Consider the following 25072-nt stretch of genomic DNA (forward strand, 5'->3'; position numbering starts at 1 on the left):
GCATAGAATTCATGAGATTTAATTTATATATTTTTTGTCACTACCACATAGTAACTGAATTACCTCACACAAGTGTTAAAGTTTCTATTCTTGGACAACAAATGTTAACTGCAAATGTCTCACTTCATTTTTAAAGCCTTCAGAATTTTTGATCAACCTTATTATTTAGGTTTGCTGTGCTTCTCATAAATAAATGGTTTCAACATTATCAAGTGCATGCCCTCACAACCCCTTCAATATGACCAATTTTTTAATGATTTTATTTATTTATTTGAGAGGTAGAGTTACGGCGGGGAGGGGGGAGGGTGGAAAGAAAGAGAGAAAGGTCTTCCATCCACTGGTTCACTCCCCAAATGGCCACAATGGCTAGAGTTGAGCCAATCAGAAATCAGGATCCAGGAGCTTCTTCTGGATCTCACAAGTAGGTTAACGGGCCCAAGCATTTCAGCCATCTTTTACTACTTTCCCTCACCCTAGCAGAGCTGGATTGGAAGAGGAGCAACTGGGATTACAAATGGCATCCATATGTGATGCCAGAGCAGCAGGCAGAATCTTAACCAATTATACCAAAGTGCCAGGCCAATGTGATGTAATTATAAAGCCAGTTCTTATTGAGGAAGCAGATACAAAATAAATAACAGAATGAATCCTGTTTTTAAAAATTTTAGGGGCCGGCATTGTGGTATAGTGGGTAAAGACGCTGCCTGCAGTGCCGGCATCCCATATGGGTACCGGTTCAAGTCCCAGCTTCTTCCCTGTAAATCAGCTCTCTACTATGGCCTGGAAAAATAGTAGAAGATGGCCCTGCATCCGCATGAAAAGACATGAAAAAAGCTCCTGGCTCCTGGATCTGCACAGTTCTGGCTGTTGCCGCCAACTGGGGAGTGAATCAACAGATGGAAGACCTCTCTCTCTCTGCCTCTCCTTCTCTCTCTTTTCAACTCTGACTTTCAAATAAATAAATAAATAAATAAATAAATTTAGTTTGATGGCATTAAATATGAAATTATATTTCCAGAAAAAATAAAATAAATGAAATGCTATAGATATTCATAGAATTTTGGACTCTTCAAATATGTCTGAGTACAGATTTTAACCTGTTAGATTATTCTGAAATAGGAATTTCACAGATACCACAACATGAAGACAAACAAAAGAATGTATTTTGATGTCTTTACCACTGTTTTCTGATTATTGTTGAAAGCAGTTTCTCGCATCTTTATTTTTTTTATCAAAAGCAGAAGAGCCATAAATCTTTAATGATATACATCACTTTTCAGCAACAAGCTATATTTTTAAAATGTTCAAATATTGCAGATAAACACAGAAAAATAATTTATGGACAATTAGGTATAGAAAGTAAGTAGAGGAAGATACCAAAACATAGATAAATGTATTTTATTTTTTATTTTAAAGCTTTTATTTAATGAATGCAATTTTCATATGTATAACTTTAGGAATATAGTGGTTTTTCCTCCCATGCCACCATCCAATCCCAACTCCAGTCTCACCTTCTACTCTCTCTCCCAACCCATTCTTCATTAAGACTCATTTTAATTAACATTATATACAGAAGACCATTTATACTAAGTAAAGCTTTCAACAGTTTGCAGATAAGTGCACACACACACACACCCAGAAAACGTAGAAAGTACTGTTTGAGACCACCTTTTACAGTTAATTTTCATAGTACAATGCACTAAGGATGAAGGTCTTACATGAGGAGTAAGTGCACAGTGACTTCTGTTTTTAATTTAACAATTAACACTTTTATTTATGACATCAGTGATCACCCTAGGTTCATGCCATGAGCTGCGAAGGATATGGAAGCCTTTTCTGACCACAAACTCTGTCAGTATTTAGACAAGGCCATAAGCAATGTTGAAGTTCTCTCCTTCCTTCAAAGCACATCCTTCTTTGATGGTCCTTGCTTTCCACTGGTGTCTCATTCACAGAGATCCTTCAATACATATATTTTCAAAATTCTATCTATTTGTCTATCTATCTATGTATACATCTATCAACCTGTTATTATATTTTGGGAAGGAAAGAGCTATACCTTGTCAAAATCCTATGATGGCCAGGGCTAGACCATTCCAAAGTCAGGACCTCAGAATTCACTCAGTATTCCCATTCACGTGGAGGAAATCCAAGCATATGAGTCATCACCAGCTGCCTCCTAGAATGCACATCACCAGAAAGCTGGAATCAGAAGGGGAGCTGAGACTCAAGCGTGCACATTCTGATATGGGATGTGGGTGTTCTCAGTGGTGCCTTAACCACTATCTCAAATTCTCAACTCCTCTGCCTACTGTAAATATGCCTTTCTGAACAACAGCCTAATTTTTATCATATATGAAATACATTATCAAATACTAATATATATGCCTTTGTAATTTTGACTGAAAACAAGTTACATGTAATTAATAACCTAGAATAATAGGCAAGTCTTTATTTATTTGTATAGAGCATTTTTAAAAATAGTTCCATTGTATAATAAACTAATGAATTCCACTCAGCCTAATCCATGGAATTCAAATTACATAAACTTCAAGCAATGCATGTATTTCTTAAAGTCATAATCAAAGCTTTATCATGAATCCCCAGCCAATTAGGAAAACATTCTGTATAGATAGCAAACATAAAATTAAAAAACAAAAATAAAATTACATATCTTTTTAAAAAAACAAGAATACTTACTTCTATTATAAATATAGTATGGTGTGGGCATTTGGTACACCAGTTAAGATGCTGCTTCTGACCCTTATATCCCATTTTAGAGTGCCTGGATTTGATTCCTGATTCCATTCCTGACTCCAGCATCCTGATAATGCATTCCTTGTGAGGCAACATGTGGTGGTCCAAGTAACTGAGTCACTGTCATGCGTGAGGGACCTTGGCTCCTAGTCTGGCCCAGTCCAGTCCTGATTGCTAGTCTTTTGTGTTGACAAACACCAGATGGGGCACATGCTGTCTCTGTTTCTCTTTCAAAAATTTAAAAATAAATAAAAAAATAAAATGAATTAACTATAACACCAATAAACAATCCAAGGAAAACTCAGTCATAAATAATATTAGAAAATAAAATAGGGGACATTTAAAATAAGAAATCTGTTATTAAAACCAGAAGAATAAATATATTCTCTAATGTTCAGGAGATGATACAGAACAAGAGAAACAAAGAATGAAACAAAGCATAAATAAAATTAACCAAGGTAAAATAAAATTACTAAGTTGGCAATGCAAATATATTGGTAGATACTGAATTACATGACTCTAAGTTTTCCAAAGAAAATCATACACTGATGTGGAAAAAACTCAAGACAAACTTCAAGATTTATTTTTTCTGTTTTATGCATTCTCCTAAAACTCAACATTAGAATTTTCATAATGAAATAATTGTTTTATAAGCAAAATACAAAAGGACAACATGAACTCAACTCAGTAGAAAGAGAACAAAGTTATTGAAAGACTGGAAGAGACAATTCTCACAAGAAGACATAGAAATGCTCAACAGGCATATGCAAACATGCTTAGCATCAAAAGGGAAATGGAACTAAAATCACAAGCAGATATCTCAAACCTGATAAAATGGCTATTTTCAAAAGAAAAAAGAAAATGCTGGTTAAGATATGGAGAAAAAGGTAAAGTAAAAAAGTAAAGTAAAAAAGTAGATGAAGAAGCCTGTTGTGGGAAATAGTATGTGAGACTCAAAAACATTAAAAATAGAGCCACCAGCTGACGCCACGGCTCACTAGGCTAATCCTCCACCTGCAGCGTCAGCACTCTGGGTTCTAGTCTTGGTCGGGGCACCAGATCCTGTTCCGGTAGTTCCTCTTCCAGTCCAGCTATCTGCTGTGGCCCGGGGAGGCAGTGGAGGATGGTCCAAGTGTTTGGGCCCTAAACCCGCATAGGAGACAAGGAGGAAGCACTTGGCTCCTGACTTCGGATCAGCATAGCTCTGGCCATAGTGGCCATTGCGGGGTGAACCAACGGAAGGAAGACCTTTCTCTCTGTTTCTCTCTCTCTCACTGTCTAACTCTGCTTGGCAAAAAAAAAAAAAAAAATAGAACCACCAATAATTTTGACAAATATTAATGAATATCAACTGACACACATTTTAAAAGTGAGAATATCAATCGTGTTGCAGCAATTCACTCAGATATTTAAGGTTACGGCTTAGGGACAAGTTTTTTGCAACACAGAATTAAAACCAACTGTGTGACATTGGGAAACAACAAGTCATCATTTAACAGATGGGTTGGCATAAAATGCATCAGATCCTCCCAGAGTGAAAATAATATAGATTTGACAATTGTATTTTTTATTTAGTGTCCTATTCTCACTCAGGTGTGTACTCAGTATACCAGATTTAAAAATACATAAATAATAAAATTTTTTTTGACAGGCAGAGTGGACAGTGAGAGAGAGAGACAGAGAGAAAGGTCTTCCTTTTGCCGTTGGTTCACCCTCTATGGCCACCGCAGTAGCGCGCTGCAGCCGGCGCACCGCGCTGATCCGATGGCAGGAGCCAGGTGCTTCTCCTGGTCTCCCATGGGGTGCAGGGCCCAAGGACTTGGGCCATCCTCCACTGCACTCCCTGGCCACAGCAGAGAGCTGGCCTGGAAGAGGGGCAACCGGGACAGGATCGGTGCCCCGACCGGGACTAGAATCCGGTGTGCCGGTGCCGCAAGGCGGAGGATTAGCCTAGTGAGCCGCGGTGCCGGCCTAGAAATGGTTTTAAGTGTAATATAGCATAATATAATCTGATATACATTCAGCTAAAGCAGGTGTATATTGGATATAACTTTTCTTAACAGTACTGAGAGTAATTTTTATTACCACAACAACAAAGAAAGAAATATGAATTGTAATAAAAGGCAAAGATACCTGCAATAAACACTGGGTTGTTTAAAAGCCCATCAGGAGACAGGTTTCATACTGAGTTGGCTTTCAGTACTTTCACAGGCTGTTACTATTGTTTAAGAATGTTGGTACAATAAGCGCTAGGATTCCCTAAAAAATCCTAGGCTAAATAGATGAAATTTCTTACTGTAGATGATTAGCTCATGCTAACTTTGCAAGTTCATCAAAGCTAAGAACTTGTTTTCTTTTTTTTATTTTTAAACTTTTATTTAGTAAATATAATTTCCAAAATACAGTTTATGGATTACAATGTCTCCCCCCCCCATAACATCCCTCCCACCTGCACCCCTCCCATCTCCCACTTCCTCTCCCTTCCATTCACATCAAGATTCATTTTCAATTGTCTTTATATACAGAAGATCAATTTAGTATATATTAAGTAAAGGTTTCAACAGTTTGCTCTCACATAGCAACACCAAGTGAACAATACTGTTGGAGTACTAGTTATATCATTAAATCACAATGTACAGCACATTAAGGACAGAGATCCTACATGATTTTTTAAAGAATTGATTAATTTTCTATGTAATTTCCAATTTAACACCGTTTTTTTTTTTCATTTTCAATTCTCTTTATATACAGAAGATCGATTCAGTATATACTAAGTAAAGATTTCATCAGTTTTCACCCACACAGAAGCACAAAGTGTAAAAATACTGTTTCAGTACTAGTTATAGCATCACTTCACATTGGATAACACATTAAGGACAGGTCCCACATGAGACATAAGTACACAATGACTCCTGTTGTTGATTTAACAATTTGACACTCTTGTTTATGGCATCAGTAATCTCCCTAGGCTCTGGTTAAGAGTTGCCAAGGCTATGGAAGCCTTTAGGGTTTGCTGACTTTGATCTTATTCCGACAGGATCATAGTCAAAATGGAAGTTCTCTCCTCCCTTCAGAGAAAGGTACCTCCTTCTTTGATGGCCCCATTCTTTCCACTGGGATCTCACTCACAGAGATCTTTCATTTAGGTCTTCTTTTTTTTTTTTGACAGAGTGTCTTGGTTTTCCATGCCTAAAATACTGTCATGGGCTCTTGAGCCAGATCCAAATGCCTTGAGGGCTGATTCTGAGGCCAGAGTGTTATTTAGGACATCTGCCATTCTATGAGTCTGCTGTGTCTCCCACTTCCCATGTTGGATCGTTCTCTCCCTTTTTGGTTCTATCAGTTAGTATTAGAGAACTTTTTTTCTATTACGTCTTTTGCTCAGTGGGGTAGTTGTGGAACTAACATGGAATGGTAGTTTTTTTTTTTCTCACAGCTTAAGAGTAATTTTGGCATGATCTCTAAACCCTGAGATATTAGGAAGGTGCTTGTATAATAGTCCATCACCTGCCCAAATCCTTTCTAACAATGTAGTCTGACCTCCACACAACATTGTGCAAGAATAATTACCATTGTTGGGAAAAAACCCTGTGGAAAAGAATTCAGAATTCATCCTGGAGTTGCCAACCTCTATCTATACATGAGGACTCCAAAAGGTTTATGAAAAACTGGATTGAAAGATAAAATGAATTTTCCATAAACTTTTGAAAGTCCACTCGTGTATCAAAATATCAGGTTGCATGTCTTGAATATGAACAAATGTTGTCAGTTATATTCCAATAATCTTGAAAAATTAGCCTATGATAAAATATAAATTAAAAATAAGTTAGGAATCTAAGTTTTACTTTATATCTTTGGGATTGGGAAAGTTATAGAACAGAGGAGTCATTGTGTACTATCCCATGTGGGATCTGTCCTTAATGTGTTGTCTAATGTGAAGTGATGCTATAACTAGTACTGACACAGTATTTTTACACTTTGTGTTTCTGTGTGGATACAAACTGATGAAATCTTTACTAATTATATACTGAATCGATCTTCTGTATATAAAGATAATTGGAAATGAAAAAAAAACCTGGTGTTAAATTGGAAATGGCATAGAAAATTAATTTAAAAAAATATTATGTAAATTGATGGCTCTGATAGGTCTAAGAGTCAAAGGGATCACACAAACAAGACAAGTGTCTGCTAATACTAACTGATAGAATCAAAAAGGGAAAGAATGATCCAACATGGGAAGCGGGATACACAGCAGACTCATAGAATGGCAGACGTCCTAAACAACACTCTGGCCTCAGAATCAGCCCTTAAGGCATTCGGATCTGGCTGAAGAGCCCATGAGAGCATTGTAGGCATGGAAAGCCAAGATACCATGGAAAAGAAAAAAAAAAGAAGACCTAAATGAAAGATCTCTGTGAGTGAGATCCCAGTGGAAAGAATGGGGCCATCAAAGAAGGAGGTACCTTTCTCTGAAGGGAGGAGAGAACTTCCACTTTGACTATGACCCTATCGGAATAAGATCAAAGTCAGCGAACTCTAAAGGCTTCCATAGCCCTGGCAACTCATGACTAGAGCCTAGGGAGATTACTGACGACATGAACAGGAGTGTCAAATTGTTAAGTCAGCAACAGGAGTCACTGTGTACTTACATCCCATGTGGGATCTGTCCTTAATGTGTTGTCTAATGTGTAGTGATGCTATAACTAGTACTGAAACAGTATTTTTATACTTTGTGTTTCTGCGTGGGTACAAACTGATGAGATCTTTACTAATTATATACTGAATTGATCTTCTGTATATAAAGAGAATTGGAAATGAAAAAAAAAAACCTGGTGTTAAATTGGAAACGGCATAGAAAATTAATTAATTTTTAAAAAAAATATTATGTAGGATCTCTGTCTTTAATGTGTTGTACACTCTTATTTAATGCTATAACTAGTACTCCAACAGTATTTTTTTTTTCACTTTGTGTTGCTATATGGGGGCAAACTGTTGAAATCGTTACCTAATATATACTAAACTGATCTTCTGTATATCAAGAGAATTGAAAATGAATCTTGATGTGATTGGAAGGGAAGAGGGAGCGGGAAAGGGGAGGGTTGTGGGTGGGAGGGAAGTTTTAGGAGGGGGGAAGCCATTGTAACCCATAAGCTGTACTTTGGAAATTTATATTCATTAAATAAAAGTTTAATAATAAAAAATATTATGTAGGATCTCTGTCTTTAATGTGCTGTACACTCTTATTTAATGCTATAACTAGTACTCCAACAGTATTTTTTTCACTTTGTGTTGCTATATGGGGGCAAACTGTTGAAATCTTTACCTAATATATACTAAACTGATCTTCTGTATATAAAGAGAATTGAAAATGAATCTTGATGTGAATGGAAGGGGAGAGGGAGCGGGAAAGGGGAGGGTTGCGGGTGGGAGGGAAGTTTGGGGGGGGGAGCCATTGTAATCCATAAGCTGTACTTTGGAAATTTATACTCATTAAATAGAAATTTAATAAATGAAAAAAAAAACACTCATAATTGTGACTAGCTAAGCTTTCTATTTTGAAAGTTAAAAGACAGATGACAGCCGGACAAGGTAATGTGTAAGGACAAAGATGACATCCCAGTACCAAATTATAGAGTCCTCCTGACCCCTAAGACCTGGACCAAAAACCTTGATCATAATAAAATGGTTTGTTGTTTGCTTGCCTAGTTGCTAACACTGTTGTTGGAAACAGAAAATGGAGTCAGACCCCCAGAAAGAACTATGCTGAGAAGTCAAGGTCTGCACACTGAGACCCTGCTTGCGACAGAATCAGAAAACTCTGGGGGATTAAGAACAACCCTAGGAAGAAAAAAGGGTCCAACGACCCAATAAACAACAGCTCCTCACCTGGGTGAATGCTCCCACCAGCAGCCAGATTCTCCCAACCGCACAATCAGGGAAGCAGAGACCTCTGCACACAGCTCCCTAAGGATGGCTCTCAGGCTGACAAGTCTCTATGAGGACGTACAGGAAGCCTGGATTCTCAGGTGCCATTCCAGGCCCAGAGTGGGTGAAGGAAATGAGGAACCAGCAGTGAGACAGGGCCCAGGCCTAACATCTGGGAGCTCTTTGAGTCCTGCCAGGCTTTTCCATCAACTTCTGCCAACTTCGCCTTCCCCCTCCCCGCACTCCCTGTGCCCCAGACTCACCATTGCCAGGTGTCCTGCGGTGAAGGAAGAGCAGAAAACAGTGGACACTGGTTACCTCTGGAGTTTCCCAGCCACAAAACCTCCTCCCTGGACCTCTCAGTGGAAACTGGAAGACTACTCTGGCGCCAACATTCTGCATGATTGTGTATTGTTCACGCACTCATCCGTGATTGGACAGTTTGGATAGCTGTGAGCACATACAATGTCATAAAGAGTGCAGCCAATCAGCATCCTCCGTAGGGCAGACCCGTACCTTCAGGGCAGACAGGTGGGAAAGCAGAGTTGAATCCTAGGTTCAGTTTCCAAGCTGTGTCCTCCAGGGCTCCCACCTCCCAGCTGCGGGAGGGATTTTCACCTGCTGGTCCTGCCTCCTTCTGGGCTCCCTTCTCCCTCCTGGGTCTGTGCTCCTGAGAGGATCCTTCCTGGCAGTTGCACCAGCCTACTTCTGGTCAGTTACAATTTAGTGGCTGTTTCTCAACTTCTGAGCCTTTCTTTTTCATGATATATTGACACGTTTTTCTTTTGAGTCATCTGTTTCTGTTTTGATTTGAAGAATATAGAAAGTTGTCACATATTTTAGTCCTTTTTTCCATTTCTCTTGCAGGTTTTCTTGCTAGTATGCCTATTGCCCTTTAATATTGTTTTCTAATAGTTCCTCATTGCACTTGGTAATCTAGTTTATTTTATGTATTTTGTGTATTATTTATATATTGATCTTTCCAGTACTCTCATCATCAACTGTATTTATTTTTAGATTTCATGGATTATCTCTCCATATAAACATCATCCAATATATTCACATTTTGTTACTTAGAAATTAGTCTCTGTGCCTTAGAGTTTCTCTTTCTGTTTTCTCTCTCTTACTCATGTACTGGAAATTTGAAGCACGATAGTGCCGGTATTGAGGTCTAGGCTTACTCCTAGTATGGTTAGGGGGCATACAATGGTCATGTATTTGTTGTATTGTTTTTTATACATTCATTTCAAACTTGATCAGAGTAAGAAATTCACTGGATTTATTTATTTTTTGTTCTGCTAGCAGGTTATTTTTTTACTAGATGCTGAATCATATTAAATGTTTTACAATGTGTAATCTAAATGATTATGAGATATTCTTCTTGTAATTTTTACCTACCTGGATGACTTGTCTGAGAACCTTAACCATCAGTACATTTTTAAATTATCTCTTTCTTGCTATTGATATGTTTTCTTATGTAATTTGATTTATGACATTAATATTTTGCTTAAGATACCTATAGCTTGGCTTATTAAATGGATGCTTTTAAATAACTTGATTTTTGTTTCCTGTTGTGGTATACTTACATCAACATCCATGTAATACCGGTTTCCCAAAAGAAATTTTAAAATGTTCTCTTCCTTTTTTACTTTGTGTAGGTCTGGGAAATGTAGATTTATTTTTCTTCCTTAAAAGTTTAGAGTATTCTGTGAGCCTGGACATGAAATTTTGATTCTGTTTTTTTTTTCTTGCTTGGTTCTTTGGAATTCTCAAAATGTGACTCAACTTTCTGGGTTTATATAGGGGTTTTCCTGTTTTATGTTATGCTTGTGTTTTGTAAATTTAATTTTCAAAATATGGTGGATTTTGATCTTTGTAGTCAAATTTTTACTTTTAAGAATTTCAAACATTTCTCCTAGTATCTCTATAAAACAATGATTCTGTTTTACTTACTGAAACTAGTCATTTGTGTTATTTTCCCTTTGTTTCCTTAATTTCCTTTACTAATCATTTATTAAATTTGTTAACATTTTTGTAAAAAAAAATCATTGGATCCTGCTTTACTTGTCATACTTCATGGGCTATACATGTCTCCATTTTGGTTCCTGACACCACCTGTCTGATTGATAAATTTATGCATTAACCATTCTATACACTTATATACCCAGATGATCACAGTCCATTAACCCCCTTTCCATGTCTACAAAAGGACTATGGCCCCTCAAAATATGTCACATCCTCATTAAGCCATGTCACTCCTGCTTTCTTTTAGAAGTAGTACTGATGATTTCTGAATCGTCAGCTTATAAATCAGTCTTTCATAACACATAGAACATATTGTGACCATTTGTGGAGTGAACCAATGGATGGAGGATCTCTCTCTCTCTCTCTCTCACTCTCTCTCTCTCCCTGCCTCTCTGAAATGCTGCTTTTCAAATAAAATAAATAAATCTTTAACAAAATTTTAAAAAGGTAGTTTGGAAGATTAAGCTAAGATGTTAAAGTTTAGAATGGATATTCTGCATATGAGTTAACAGGGAAATAATATTTCTAATTCTTTTTAAATTTAAAAAAAATTTAAACTTTTATTTAATGAGTATAAATTTCCAAAGTACAGCTTATGGATTACAATGGCTCTCCCCCCCCCAAACTTCCCTCCCACCCGCAACCCTCCCCTTTCCCGCTCCCTCTCCCCTTCCATTCACATCAAGATTCATTTTCAATTCTCTTTATATACAGAAGATCAGTTTAGTATATATTAGGTAAAGATTTCAATAGTTTGCCCCCACATAATAACACAAAGTGAAAAATACTATTGGAGTACTAGAAAATTAATCAATTTTTAAAAATTATCATGGAGGATCTCTGTCCTTAATGTGCTGTACATTGTGATTTAATGCTATAATATCTCTAATTCTAAACCATATCACCAAGCTATAAAAATTAGAACTGATATTTGTTAAAAATTCTCCTCAAATATTCTATCTTGATTAACTATGATATTAAAATTATCTTCAAAGCAGTGAGTATGAAACATTGTTCAATACATGTTTTTAAAAAAACCTGAACAGCTATCTGTAAATGGTATTTGGAGATAGTTCTATCATACTATTTACCCAAATATTACCAATTTTGAATTTATGTCTATATAAATAAACCTAAGAACAATTAGAAAATTTAAGTAGAAATTGTTCAGGTGGGACCAGGAAGCAACATTTTTAAGCTTTCCAAATGATTCTAATTAGCATCTTGAGACCCACATCCATAGTTGTCTCTAGTTATTTCTGACAAGTGGTTTGAATGGGATTTAGAGGTGCTGAGATTCCAGCCTTGATACCGGATAGGTAGGGAGGCAGAAAGGAAGCAGGCCCTGTAGTCAAAACCCCAATAGGAACATTGAAACACTGAAGATGGCCATATATACCAAACATTTACTGGAGTCAAGAATCTTGATATCACTTACTTATTAATTCTACTTGAAATCTACATTATAAGGAAATAATTTAAAGATAGTATAACACTTTTTTTGACAGGCAGAGTGGATAGTGAGAGAGAGAGAGAGACAGAGAGAAAGGTCTTCGTTTTTGCCGTTGGTTCACCCTCCAATGGCCGCTGCGGCCGGCGCGCTGTGGCCAGCGGCATCGCGCTGATCCGAAGCCAGGAGCCAGGTGCTTCTCCTGGTCTCCCATGCAGGTGCAGGGCCCAAGGACTTGGACCATCCTCCACTGCCTTCCCGGGCCATAGCAGAGAGCTGGCCTGGAAGAGGGGCAACCGGGATAGAATCTGGCGCCCCAACTGGGACTAGAACCCGGTGTGCTGGCGCCGCAAGGCTGAGGATTAGCCTGTTGAGCCACGGCGCCGGCCAGTATAACACCTTAATGCAGATATTCATTATACATTTATGTGTAACAGCTAAAAACTGAAAACAATGTGGGTAAAAGACTAAGTATACTGTGGTATATTTAGGGGACAGAAATACAGGAAGTTTTTGAAATGCCTAATGAATTTACAATTACTTGTAAAATTTTAACATACTATAAGGAATCCACACATTTTCCTACTATGATAATTCTACAAAAGTCAACCTATACAAATGCGCACACACATTTTCTTCATAAACTAGATATATATTTTCTACATATGAGTATAAATATGTAGTCTAAACTACATATAATTTAAATAATTTAATCATGAATAAAATAGATGGGATTATTTACATGATAAGTTTTGGGAAAAAAAGGCAAAAATAAACTAACTGCCTAGGAAGACTGATGGGTTTCACCTCAGCTATTGTGCATGCTCTTACCTCCTCACCCAGACTCTCTTTTATATTTTGCCAATCATAACTCCCTCAGGGAAGTCTTCCCTTGACTAGACTCAGTTCATTCGCCCTGTGCTTTCACATCATCACATGCTTCCTCTCTGCTAACTTAGAAGAACAGCAGCTTTCTCTCAAGACACAATGAACCAAGATTGAGAGTTAACACTCCTGTGGCTATTGTGCACTGTATTCTTGAATCAAATTGGACTACCAAAAGCATACATACATGCACTTTATCACTTTAATCTCATGCAAATCTGATTTGCCAAGATACATGTCAACACTGTTTACTTTTTCCTCATGAATTCTTTTCAGAATGAAATTTGAAATTGTATTTCTTGTAACAAATAAAAATGTAGCAGCATCCTTATATATAGTTTAAAGGCCACTTGAACACTTACTACAAGAATACAGGGTATAAAATGTATAGAAAGCTTTAGTTTGTTATAAGGACTGATGAGCATTTTATTTTGTGATAATAAGAAGTAGATAATGCTCCCTTTTCACTGATAGGTGCCAAGGCGCTCACAAATATGAACATCAATCAATAAATATACTGACCTTTATGAATGATAAGATTGAGTCTCTTTTTCTTTAGTCCAGGTTTTCTACTTCAACCACCACTTAATTTCACCATAACATGTTCTGTGTTGTCTCTGATCATTCTGATTTATTTTCAATGGCTTGTGTACCAATGTTTACTTATTTCATTGTAAAGCAATTGAAACTGGTGGAGCAATAATTTATAAAGATACATATAAAATCTTTGAAATAATAATTTCCACACAAAGTTAATCTAAGAAAAGAGAGGGGTGGGAATCACCATTGAGAAAGAAAAGAAAACTTAGGGTGCTATTTGTGTGTGGTTTGTGTGTGTGTGTGTGTGTGTTTAACTAATGACTCCTACATTGAAAATAGAATAATATCTAAAAGTCTGGAAAAGACATTTCACTAAAGAGCATCTACAAATAAACAGAAAATGTATAAAAAGTTCTAAATTCATTAATCACAATAATATTAATGTTAAATTCTCGAGATAATGTTATATATAAACTAGAAAATACAAAATGCAATGTAAAAAATACTATTTATTGTAAGATTATAGAGCTAAGATCCTTCTCATTTAGATCCAGTAAGAATTTAAATTTTAAAAAAACTGAAAAAAATAATTTCAGAATGCTTACTAAGAGCAAATATATCCATAGTTAGTGCCCAGCAGTTCCTCCTCAAGCTACATATCCTCGGTCATTCATAGATATATTTTCCAAAACAATGTGATAGAGGAGCAGTATTTTATTTTTTTTTATTTTTTTTGACAGGCAGAGTGGACAGTGAGAGAGAGACAGAGAGAAAGGTCTTCCTTTTGCTGTTGGTTCACCCTCCAATGGCCGCCGCGGTAGGCGCACTGCGGCCGGCGCACCGCGCTGATCCGATGGCAGGAGCCAGGTGCTTATCCTGGTCGCAGAATTTCATGCCTTACAGTACCTATGAAGCGATAAAGAAATAAATGAGGAAATGAAGTGTGTATTCACCCAGAAAAATACCATACAAGAATAAGTATGAAAGATTAATGGCCAACTACAATTTTATGAAACAGTGTGGGTGAATTTCACAAATATTTTTCTGATGAAATAAAATAGAGGCAAAATAATTACATATGTTATGAGTCTGTGTATGTAATTATAACACAGGCAAAACAGAGCAAAGTTAACCTGAGGATATGTTTGGATAGTAACTAGAAAGGGGCTGATGGGAGTTTTATGGTATTGCTAATTTTTTGACCTGCATCCTGGTAATAAAAAATATTTTAAATAGGACATATCTGAGATAGAAAAATCTAAAGATCTATTTTTCTAGTGTTGCCTTGAAATTCAATAAGTGTCTGTCTCTAAACAACAACAAAAGTACATTGAGATTGTATGCTAAATGAACAAAAAATAGCCCCCCTGCCTTCTCATAGACTTGGTTGGAAAAGTCAAAAGTAATAGACACAACTCTCCCTATCATATAGTACCACATTAGTATGTGATATTAGTTATCAATTAAATTATTTAACTAACACGTATTTAGTACTGATATGTCATTTGAGTTAAATAAGAAGTCCTAAACAAAAAAGGAAAATATTTTACATAATATTTAAATTACAAACAGTCATGTAACATTGTGGGTATTTGAAAAAAAATAATTGCCACTTCACTTTCAAATCAAGTTGATTTAAAATTACAAAATATTAGCAGACACTTGTCTTGTTTGTGTGATCCCTTTGATTCTTAGACCTATCCGAGCCATCGAATGTGAACTGAAATTGATCACTTGGACTAGTGAGATGGCATTGGTAGATGCCACCTTGATGGGATTGTATTGGAATCCCCTGGCACATTTCTAACTCCACCATTTGGGGCAAGTCTGATTGAGCATGTCCCAAATTGTACATCTCCTCCCTCTCTTTTTCCACTCTGAAATTTAACAGGGATCACTTTTCAGTTAAAATTTAAACACCTAAGAATAATTGTGTGTTAATTACAGAGTTCAACCACTACTACTAGAACAACAACAACAACAACAACAAATACTAAAAAGGATAAAGTATTACATTGTACATCTAAAGTCAGGACAAGAGCTGATCAGGTCATTGTTTCTTATAGTGTCCATTTCACTTAACAGGTTTCCCCTTTGGTGCTCAGTTGTCACCGATCAGGGAAAACAAATGATATTTGTCTCTTTGGGACTGGCTTAATTCACTCAGCAAATGTTTTCAGGATTCCTCCATCTTGTTGCAAATGACCGGGTTTCATTTTTCCTTACTGCTGTGGAGTACATGTGGACTGCTCTATGGAGTACATGTCCCATAATTTCTTTATCCAGTCTACTGTTGATGGGCATTTGGGTTGGTTCCAGGTCTTAGCTATTGTGAATTGAGCTGCAATAAACATTATGTGCAGATGGCTTTTTTATTAGCCAAATTAATTTCCTTTGGGTAAATTCCAAGGAGTGGGATGGCTGGGTTGTAAGGGAGAGAAAGATCCAAAATGGGAAGTGGGATACACAGCAGACTCATAGAATGGCAGATGTCCTAAACAACACTCTGGCCTCAGAATCAGCCCTTAAGGCATTCGGATCTGGCTGAAGAGCCCATGAGAGTATTGTAGGCATGGAAAGCCAAGATACCATGGAAAAGAAAAAAAAAAGAAGACCTAAATGAAAGATCTCTGTGAGTGAGATCCCAGTGGAAAGAATGGGGCCATCAAAGAAGGAGGTACCTTTTTCTGAAGGGAGGAGAGAACTTCCACTTTGACTATGACCCTATCGGAATAAGATCAAAGTCAGCGAACTCTAAAGGCTTCCATAGCCCTGGCAACTCATGACTAGAGCCTAGGGAGATTACTGACGCCATGAACAGGAGTGTCAAATTGTTAAGTCAGCAACAGGAGTCACTGTGTACTTACATCCCATGTGGGAACTGTCCTTAATGTGTCGTCTAATGTGCAGTGATGCTATAACTAGTACTGAAACCGTATTTTTACACTTTTTGTTTCTGCGTGGGTACAAACTGATGAGATCTTTATTAATTATATTCTGAATCGATCTGTATAAAAGATAATTGGAAATGAAAAAAAAACCTGGTGTTAAATTGGAAATGGCATAGAAAATTAATTAATTTTTAAAAAAATATTATGTAGGATCTCTGTCTTTAATGTGCTGTACACTCTTATTTAATGCTATAACTAGTACTCCAACAGTATTTTTCTTTCACTTTGTGTTGCTATATGGGGGCAAACTGTTGAAATCGTTACCTAATATATACTAAACTGATCTTTTGTATAAAAAGAGAATTGAAAATGAATCATGATGTGATTGGGAGAGGGAGTGGGAAAGGGGAGGGTTGTGGGTGGGAGGGAAGTTTTGGGAGGGGGAAGCCATTGTAACCCATAAGCTGTACTTTGGAAATTTATATTCATTAAATAAAAGTTTAATTTAAAAAATTACAACATAAAAGGTCGTAGATTTAAGTCTTTAATCCATGTTCAGTGAATTTTTGTGTAAGGTGAAAGGTATGGGTCTTGCTTCAAGTCTCTGCACGTGGAAATCCCATTTTCGCAGCACCATTATTGAATAGGCTGTCCTTATTCCAGGGATTAGATTTGGATCTTTGGTCAAATATAACTTGACTGTAGATGTTTGGATTGATTTCTGGTGTTTCTATTCTGTTCGATTGGTCTATCCATCTGTTTCTGTACCAGTACCATGCTGTTTTGATAACAACTGCCCTGTAGTATGTCCTGAAATCTGGTATTGTGATGCCTCCGGCTTTGTTTTTGTTGTACAAGATTGCTTTGGCTATTCGAGGTCTTCTGTGTCTCCATATGAATTTCAGCATCATTTTTTCCAGATCTGAGAAGAAGGTCTTTTGTATCTTGATTGGTATTGCATTGAATGTATAAATTGCTTTTGGGAGAATAGACATTTTGATGATATTGATTCTTCCAATCCATGAGCATGGAAGATTCCTCCATTTTTTGGTATCCTCTTCTATTTCTTTCTTTAAGGTTTTGTAGTTTTCATCGTAGAGATCTTTAACGTCTTTGGTTAAGTTTATTCCAAGGTATTTGATTGTTTTTGTAGCTATTGTGAATGGGATTGATCTTAGCAGTTCTTCCTCAGCCATGGCATTGCCTGTGTATACAAAGGCTGTTGATTTTTGTGCATGATTTTATATCCTGCTACTTTGCCAAACTCTTCGATGAGTTCCAGCCATCACTTAGTAGAGTTCTTTGGGTCCCCTAAATAAAGAATCATATCCATCAAATTATTAGAGAGCATTGGAGAAACCCTGCAAGATATAGGCACAGGCAAAGACTTCTTGGAAAATACTCCAGCAGCACAGGCAGTCAAAACCAAAATTAACATTTGGGATTGCATCAAATTGAGAAGTTTCTGTACTTCAAAAGAAACAGTCAGGAAAGTGAAGAGGCAACCAACAGAATGGGAAAAAAATATTTGCAAACTATACTACAGATAAAGGGTTGATAACCAGAATCTACAAAGAAATCAAGAAAATCCACAACAACAAAACAAACAACCCACTGAAGAGATGGGCCAAGGACCTCAATAGACATTTTTCGAAAGAGGAAATCCAAATGGCCAACAGACACATGAAAAAATGTTCAAGCTCACTAGCAATCAGAGAAATGCAAATCAAAACCACAATGAGGTTCCATCTCACCCCGGTGAGAATGGCTCACATTCAGAAATCTACCAACAATAGATGCTGGAGAGGATGTGGGGAAAAAGGGACACTAACCCACTGTTGGTGGGAATGCAAATTGGTTAAGCCACTATGTAAGTCTGTCTGGAGATTCCTCAGAAACCTGAACATAACCCTACCATACAACCCAGCCATCCCACTCCTTGGAATTTACCCAAAGGAAATTAATTTGGCTAGTAAAAAATCCATCTGCACATGAATGTTTATTGCAGCTCAATTCACAATAGCTAAGACCTGGAACCAACCCAAATGCCCATCAACAGTAGACTGGATAAAGAAATTATGGGACATGTACTCCATAGAATACTATACAGCAGTAAGAAACAATGAAACCTGGTCATTTGCAACAATATGGAGGAATCTGGAAAACATCATGCTGAGTGAATTAAGCCAGTCCCAAAGAGACAAATATCATTTGTTTTCCCTGATCGGTGACAACTGAGCACCAAAGGGGAAACCTGTTAAGTGAAATGGACACTATAAGAAACAATGACCTGATCAGCTCTTGTCCTGACTTTAGATGTACAATGTAATACTTTATCCTTTTTAGTATTTGTTGTTGTTGTTGTTGTTGTTCTAGTAGTAGTGGTTGAACTCTGTAATTAACACACAATTATTCTTAGGTGTTTAAATTTTAACTGAAAAGTGATCCCTGTTAAATTTCAGAGTGGAAAAAGAGAGGGAGGAGATGTACAATTTGGGACATGCTCAATCAGACTTGCCCCAAATGGTGGAGTTAGAAATGTGCCAGGGGATTCCAACACAATCCCATCAAGGTGGCATCTACCAATGCCATCTCACCAGTCCAAGTGATCAATTCCAGCTCACAATTGATGGCTCTGATAGGTCAAAGAATCATAGGGATCACACAAACAAGACAAGTGTCTGCTAATACTAACTGATAGAATCAAAAAGGGAGAGAAAGATCAAACATGGGAAGCGGGATACACAGCAGACTCATAGAATGGCAGATGTCCTAAACAGCACTCTGGCCTCAGAATCAGCCCTTAAGGCATTTGGATCTGGCTGAAGAGCCCATGAGAGTATTGTAGGCATGGAAAGCCAAGATACCATGGAAAAGAAAAAAAAAAAGAAGAAGACCTAAATGAAAGATCTCTGTGAGTGTGATCCCAGTGGAAAGAATGGGGCCATCAAAGAAGGAGGTACCTTTTTCTGAAGGGAGGAGAGAACTTCCACTTTGACTATGACCCTATCGGAATAAGATCAAAGTCAGCGAACTCTAAAGGCTTCCATAGCCCTGGCAACTCATGACTAGAGCCTAGAGAGATTACTGACACCATGAACAGGAGTGTCAAATTGTTAAGTTAGCAACAGGAGTCACTGTGTACTTGCACCCCATGTGGGATCTGTCCTTAATGTGTTGTCTAATGTGAAGTGATGCTATAACTAGTACTGAAACAGTATTTTTATACTTTGTGTTTCTGTGTGGGTACAAACTGTTGAGGTCTTTACTAATTATATACTGAATCGATCTTCTGTATATAAAGATAATTGGAAATGAAGAAAAACAACCTGGTGTTAAATTGGAAATGGCATGGAAAATTAATTAAAAAAAATATTATGTAGGATCTCTGTCTTTAATGTGCTGTACACTCTTATTTAATGCTATAACTAGTATTCCAATGGTAGTTTTTTTCACTTTGTGTTGCTATATGGGGCAAACTGTTGAAATCGTTACCTAATATATACTAAACTGATCTTCTGTATATAAAGAGAATTGAAAATGAATCTTGATGTGAATGGAAGGGGAGAGGGAGCGGGAAAGGGGAGGGTTGTGGGCGGGAGGGAAGTTATGTGAGGGGCGAAGTCATTGTAACCCATAAGCTGTACTTTGGAAATTTATATTCATTAAATAAAAGTTTAATAAATGAAAACAAATAAAATTACAAAATTAAAAACATAAATCATAATGCACAGAGAAAAATACACTAACTTTTTCTCATTATTATAGGTAAGAGAAAGCTTTCCTAATCAAAATCCCTTTACTTTTTCAGAATGAGTACGTATATCTTATGTTAAGCTCATAAAATTGTATCATGTAGTATTTGTAAATTAATCACACTCCTATATTAAATATCTATATCAATGGAACTTTCTTTGCAACTGGTGACTTAAAGGTGATTGTCTACCTGTAGTATAAAATATTTATCAATTATTTTCATATAAAGGATAATAACTAGACTATCTGTCAGGGATATTTCCTGTGTTGTGGAGGCAGCAGTGAGTGAAACAATACAATTCCTTGCCTTCACGAAGCTTACTCTCTAGTGGAAGAAAACATAGGATTAGTGAAATTAATATCAGAATATAAAACAAGAAAGGGAGATGGGGATTTGGATCAGGGATAGAGGGTTTATTAGAAGTTTAAAATTTTCAACATAGGATTTAGGAAAGTATTCACTAATAAGTTAATTTATGAACAAAAATTTGAAGCATCAGAGTTCCTGATATGCAGGAGATGCTTTTCAGGCCGAGGGGACTGGAAGACTAGAAACACGGAAGCAGCCCTGCAATGGCTACATACAAGGAACACCAAGGGTGTCATTCTTCAAGACACTGAAGGAGTGAGGGAGGAGGGTCCAGTGCATGTGCATAGGGAATCTCAGGTGGCCAAGTCACATAGTGCTTTACAGGAATGGAAGGACTTGACCTTTTACCCTGAGAGAGATGGGAGTTACCTGAGGGGATGTGTTGAGGAACACCATTATCTGAGTTTTAAAGAGATCTTGTCTGGATTCTAGAATTCAGAAGGGTGCTTCTTAAAATTTCACACTGCAGAATAATAGCAATGATGGCAACATGGAGGAGAAAGAAAATGAGACAAGAATACAGAGTAGAATCACTTCCCTTCTTTGGTCAAAAATCTATTGAGTACATTGTAAAGATATGTTTGGCATTTTAAAAAATGATTTAGTTTTGGATTTCTGCCTTCACAGTGAATTTACATTAGGAGGTAAATAATGAGCAGAAATAATTACATCACAAAGTAGAAAACAAGGGACATAGAATAACTTTCTGTCTTGGGTGACAGGGAGAATTATGGATGCTCACTTAAGGCTGTTGGCATTTTGCTCATCACAATGCTGAACCTCTCAACATGCACTAGGTCTCTTGTCAACTGCTAGATTGCTAGCATTTAAAGTAGCTCTTTGCACATGGTCAGCAATCAGTATGTATTTGGTACTTATTGACAAAATGAGAGTGCATAGGTAGCTAGGTAGAGAGAAAAGCATTCAAGCAAAGATACTAACATAAGATAAAAAAACACAACAATTGGAGCTGGTTTCCTCAGTCATATCTGCTGAAGTTAATGAAAATAGTGGTAGATAAAATTAATAGCAAAGACTAGGGTCAGATCACAGAAGATTATATGGAGCTGTGGAAGTACCATGCTCATTTTTTTAAGAATTAATGAGCTCCAGAAGAATTTAGTACTGCTAGGAATACAATTTTGTACAGGAAAAACCAGTGTAATGGTACTGATTATTGATTTAGCCAGTCAACAATTTGGTGGCTGTGATACAGAGACTAGTTTGGGTAAGCTATCCAAATCACGAACAAAGATGAAAGAGGCCTCCATCACATTATTCACACTGAGTCTTTTCATCATTACTACTTCCACTGTACTGGGTAGGTATTCGTAAGTCTTACTATGGCCATATAATTATTTATGCTTAAATCATTTTACAATTATTTTAATGTTTTTCATTGACAATATAACAAGTTTAGCACTTGTAGGAGACATTTATACTTATCCCCAGGTACGTTTTCTTCCATTTTATGCAGTAATTAAACATTTTATGTTTGAGCTGGAACCAGAGCTACCTGTAGGAGACTATTTCCCAATCTATTTTAACTAGCCATGGACACAAAGTGAAATTTTGAGAATGGATTCAAGATAAGTTCTGATAGCAAAATTTGGGGAATGTGCCTTCATAATAATGAAACTTTTTGTGCTCCTGTCCATCTTGCCTCACTCTTACAGCTTGCTCCTCACTCATTTCTTCACATTCCTGCCAGGAGTAGGTATTGGGGAGTATACTTTTTGAAACCACTGAGTTGTCTTAGCTGCTTTCCTGAGGAGACAGGCATGCACACCTGGGAGATCTTCAAGGGTCATTGTTTAATAGACTTTTTGGAAAAAGTTTAAAAACCCTATTATTAAATTCTGACCAGTGGGATATGAGAGAAAGTGGGGTACAGTCCCTGCGTCATGCTCACAGTTGGCAGTTCTTGGCTTCCTCTTCCTCCTTCCTGAGGTTGGTATTCCATCCTGTTGGTGATAAGTTCACCTTTGTCCAGGCCTTATCCCGATTTCCACAAGAATATAGAGCAGTCTTGTGCTCCTGGACCTATTTCATGGGGAAAACTGTCCAACCTCTTGGGGTTACCTACAAACTTGAAATATGATTGATTGATAATATGCCACTCCAGGGTAGCATCAACATCACTAAGTCCAGGGTATGTAGACACATATGGGCATTTCATGAGTACATTCATAGGGGCAGGACAACATAAACATTGATAAAGGGTGCAAGTAAAAGAAGACACTCAAGAAAAAATGTGGTGTAGACATGGTGGTGGAGGCTCATGAAGATGGCACATGATGCAAGCACAAGGAGTAGACTATGCAAGTTATCACAGATGACAGCGATTTTACAAATTATAACACATAAGGGAAAACATGAGTCATAGTTATGTGAGAGAATGTATGGGTTCCAAAAACAGGAATGAACACACACGAAGATTGGAATGGCTGCAGGCATATGAGTGAGGTGATACTGGGGCAGATAGGATGTGTACATACAAGGCTAGAAATGCATAAGGAAATAAAGAGAATGAAGACAAATAGTATCTATAGAATTTACTTCTTAAAGGGAAAATGATATTGAAAATAGTCATTTTAAATTCTTTCTGTAAAAAAAGTAAATGCTAGAATAATATAATAAAGGCAGGGTAGACATAATAGCAGAAATTAATGAAATTCTGGTGGTATAAAAATACCACAGTAACAAACAAGGATAAAATTTGTTTTAAAAACACTCTAAGAACATTAGTATGACTTTATTAAAAGTGATTATAGACAAAAGAAAGAAACACAAAAACCAATTTCTGGAAATCAAAACAGACCATCCTTTACAGAGCTTATAGAACTCTCCCAGTTACTAGGAGGATTTTATAGGATTCTTAGAAATAGAAAGTTGACTACATAGATCAAAGTCCATCTTATTTAGAAAATTAGTTCCAAAAACCACAAATACATCATAAAATTAGAAAACTCCTATGTAAACTAAATAAGCTGAGCCAATTTTTGTAAAGCTAAACAAACCAAAGAAGAAGTGCCACAAATACCATTTCATATCCAGACTTTTGGGATTCTCTCAAGTTGAAACTTTTAGCTCCTCAAGCTTACTCTAAGTAGAAATAACCAGTGAATATGTTTTTAATTTCTTTTTGGAGATCAGTATAACACAAATTAGAGCCAGAAAATGAAATTAAAGAGCATATTCCATAAACATATATATAGATATAGATAAGGATATTATAAACAAAATAATTTTATATGAGATAAAACATATATGAATAACTAATAGATCAAATAAAAAGAAGATACACTCGGGCCAATGGCATAGCTCACTTGTTTAATACTCCTCCTGAGGCGCCGGCATCCCATATGGGCACCGGGTTCTAGTCCCCACTGCTCCTCATCCAATCTAGCTTTCTGCTGTGGCCCAGGAAGGCAGTGGAGGATGGACCAATTGCTTGGGCCCCTGCACTTGCATGGGAGAACAAGAAGAAGCACCTGGATCCTGGCTTTGGATCAGCGTAGCACCTGGCTCCTGGCTTTGGATTGGCATAACTCCAGCCCTAGCGGCCATTTCGGGGGCGAACCAAAGGAAGGAAGACTTTAATCTCCGTCACTCTCACTGTGTAACTCTGTCAAATAAAAAAAAAAGAAGATACACTAAAAGTCCAGAGGTTTTTAACATTATCATAAATCATGTAAATAACCCAGATTGATAAAAAAAGAGGAACTACATAATAATTTGCATAAATTTAAACAAGGATTTAATAAATCTCAGCATTCAGCCATAAAAATTCAACTGTCAGAAAAGATAATCAAAATGATTTCCATATACTCATCAAGATTGTCTTTAAAAACCTACAGCAAAATATTTAACACAGGATCATTGAAACCTATCTCCTTCCAAGCCCAGACAAGGCTGCCTCCTCTCATCATCTCCAAGATTGTCCTGGAGCTGTAGTCAGCAAAGTGAAATAACAAGAAAGAAATCAATTTTTAAGCAGTAGAACTCTCAATGCATGTGGATGACACAATTATACATACCGAGATTATTCGGTATAATCTATAAACAAATACAAACTGATAAATTAATTTACAAAGATTGCTGGGTAGAAGATAATCAACTGGATTTGGTTGCTAAGTACAAGAAAGGGACAAATAGAAGATACTGATGGGCAGAATATAGAATATGAAACACATAGTTACAAGAACAATTAATGAAAATCGTTCAATTATATAATATAGTTTTAAAAGACCTTCCAATTTTATTACTTTGTATTTATATAAAGTGAATAAATTTCATGTATTTGTATATTCAGATTTAGAATACTGATATTTCTTTTTTTAATTCTAACACATTTATAAAAATGAATTTTTACATTATTTTTTCTTTTTTTTATTAAACTTTTATTTAATGAATATAAATTTCCAAAGTATAGCTTATGGGTTACAATGGCTTCCCCTCTCCCATAACTTC

At 36.7% G+C, this 25072-nt stretch overlaps 1 protein-coding gene across 1 annotated transcript in view; it reads left to right on the top strand.

The window, feature by feature from the left end:
- The window catches only part of LOC133768088 (zinc finger protein 12-like), a 111216-nt gene extending 102588 nt beyond the window's left edge, over positions 1-8628 (top strand). The window contains exon 7 of the mRNA XM_062202497.1: positions 8464-8628. Within this exon, the coding sequence (XP_062058481.1) occupies positions 8464-8628 (165 nt within the window). The remainder of the gene's footprint in view (positions 1-8463) is intronic.
- The last annotated feature ends 16444 nt before the right edge of the window (positions 8629-25072 follow it).

This window comes from Lepus europaeus, chromosome 10, assembly GCF_033115175.1.
Source record: "Lepus europaeus isolate LE1 chromosome 10, mLepTim1.pri, whole genome shotgun sequence".
Classification (NCBI taxonomy): Eukaryota; Metazoa; Chordata; class Mammalia; order Lagomorpha; family Leporidae; genus Lepus; species Lepus europaeus.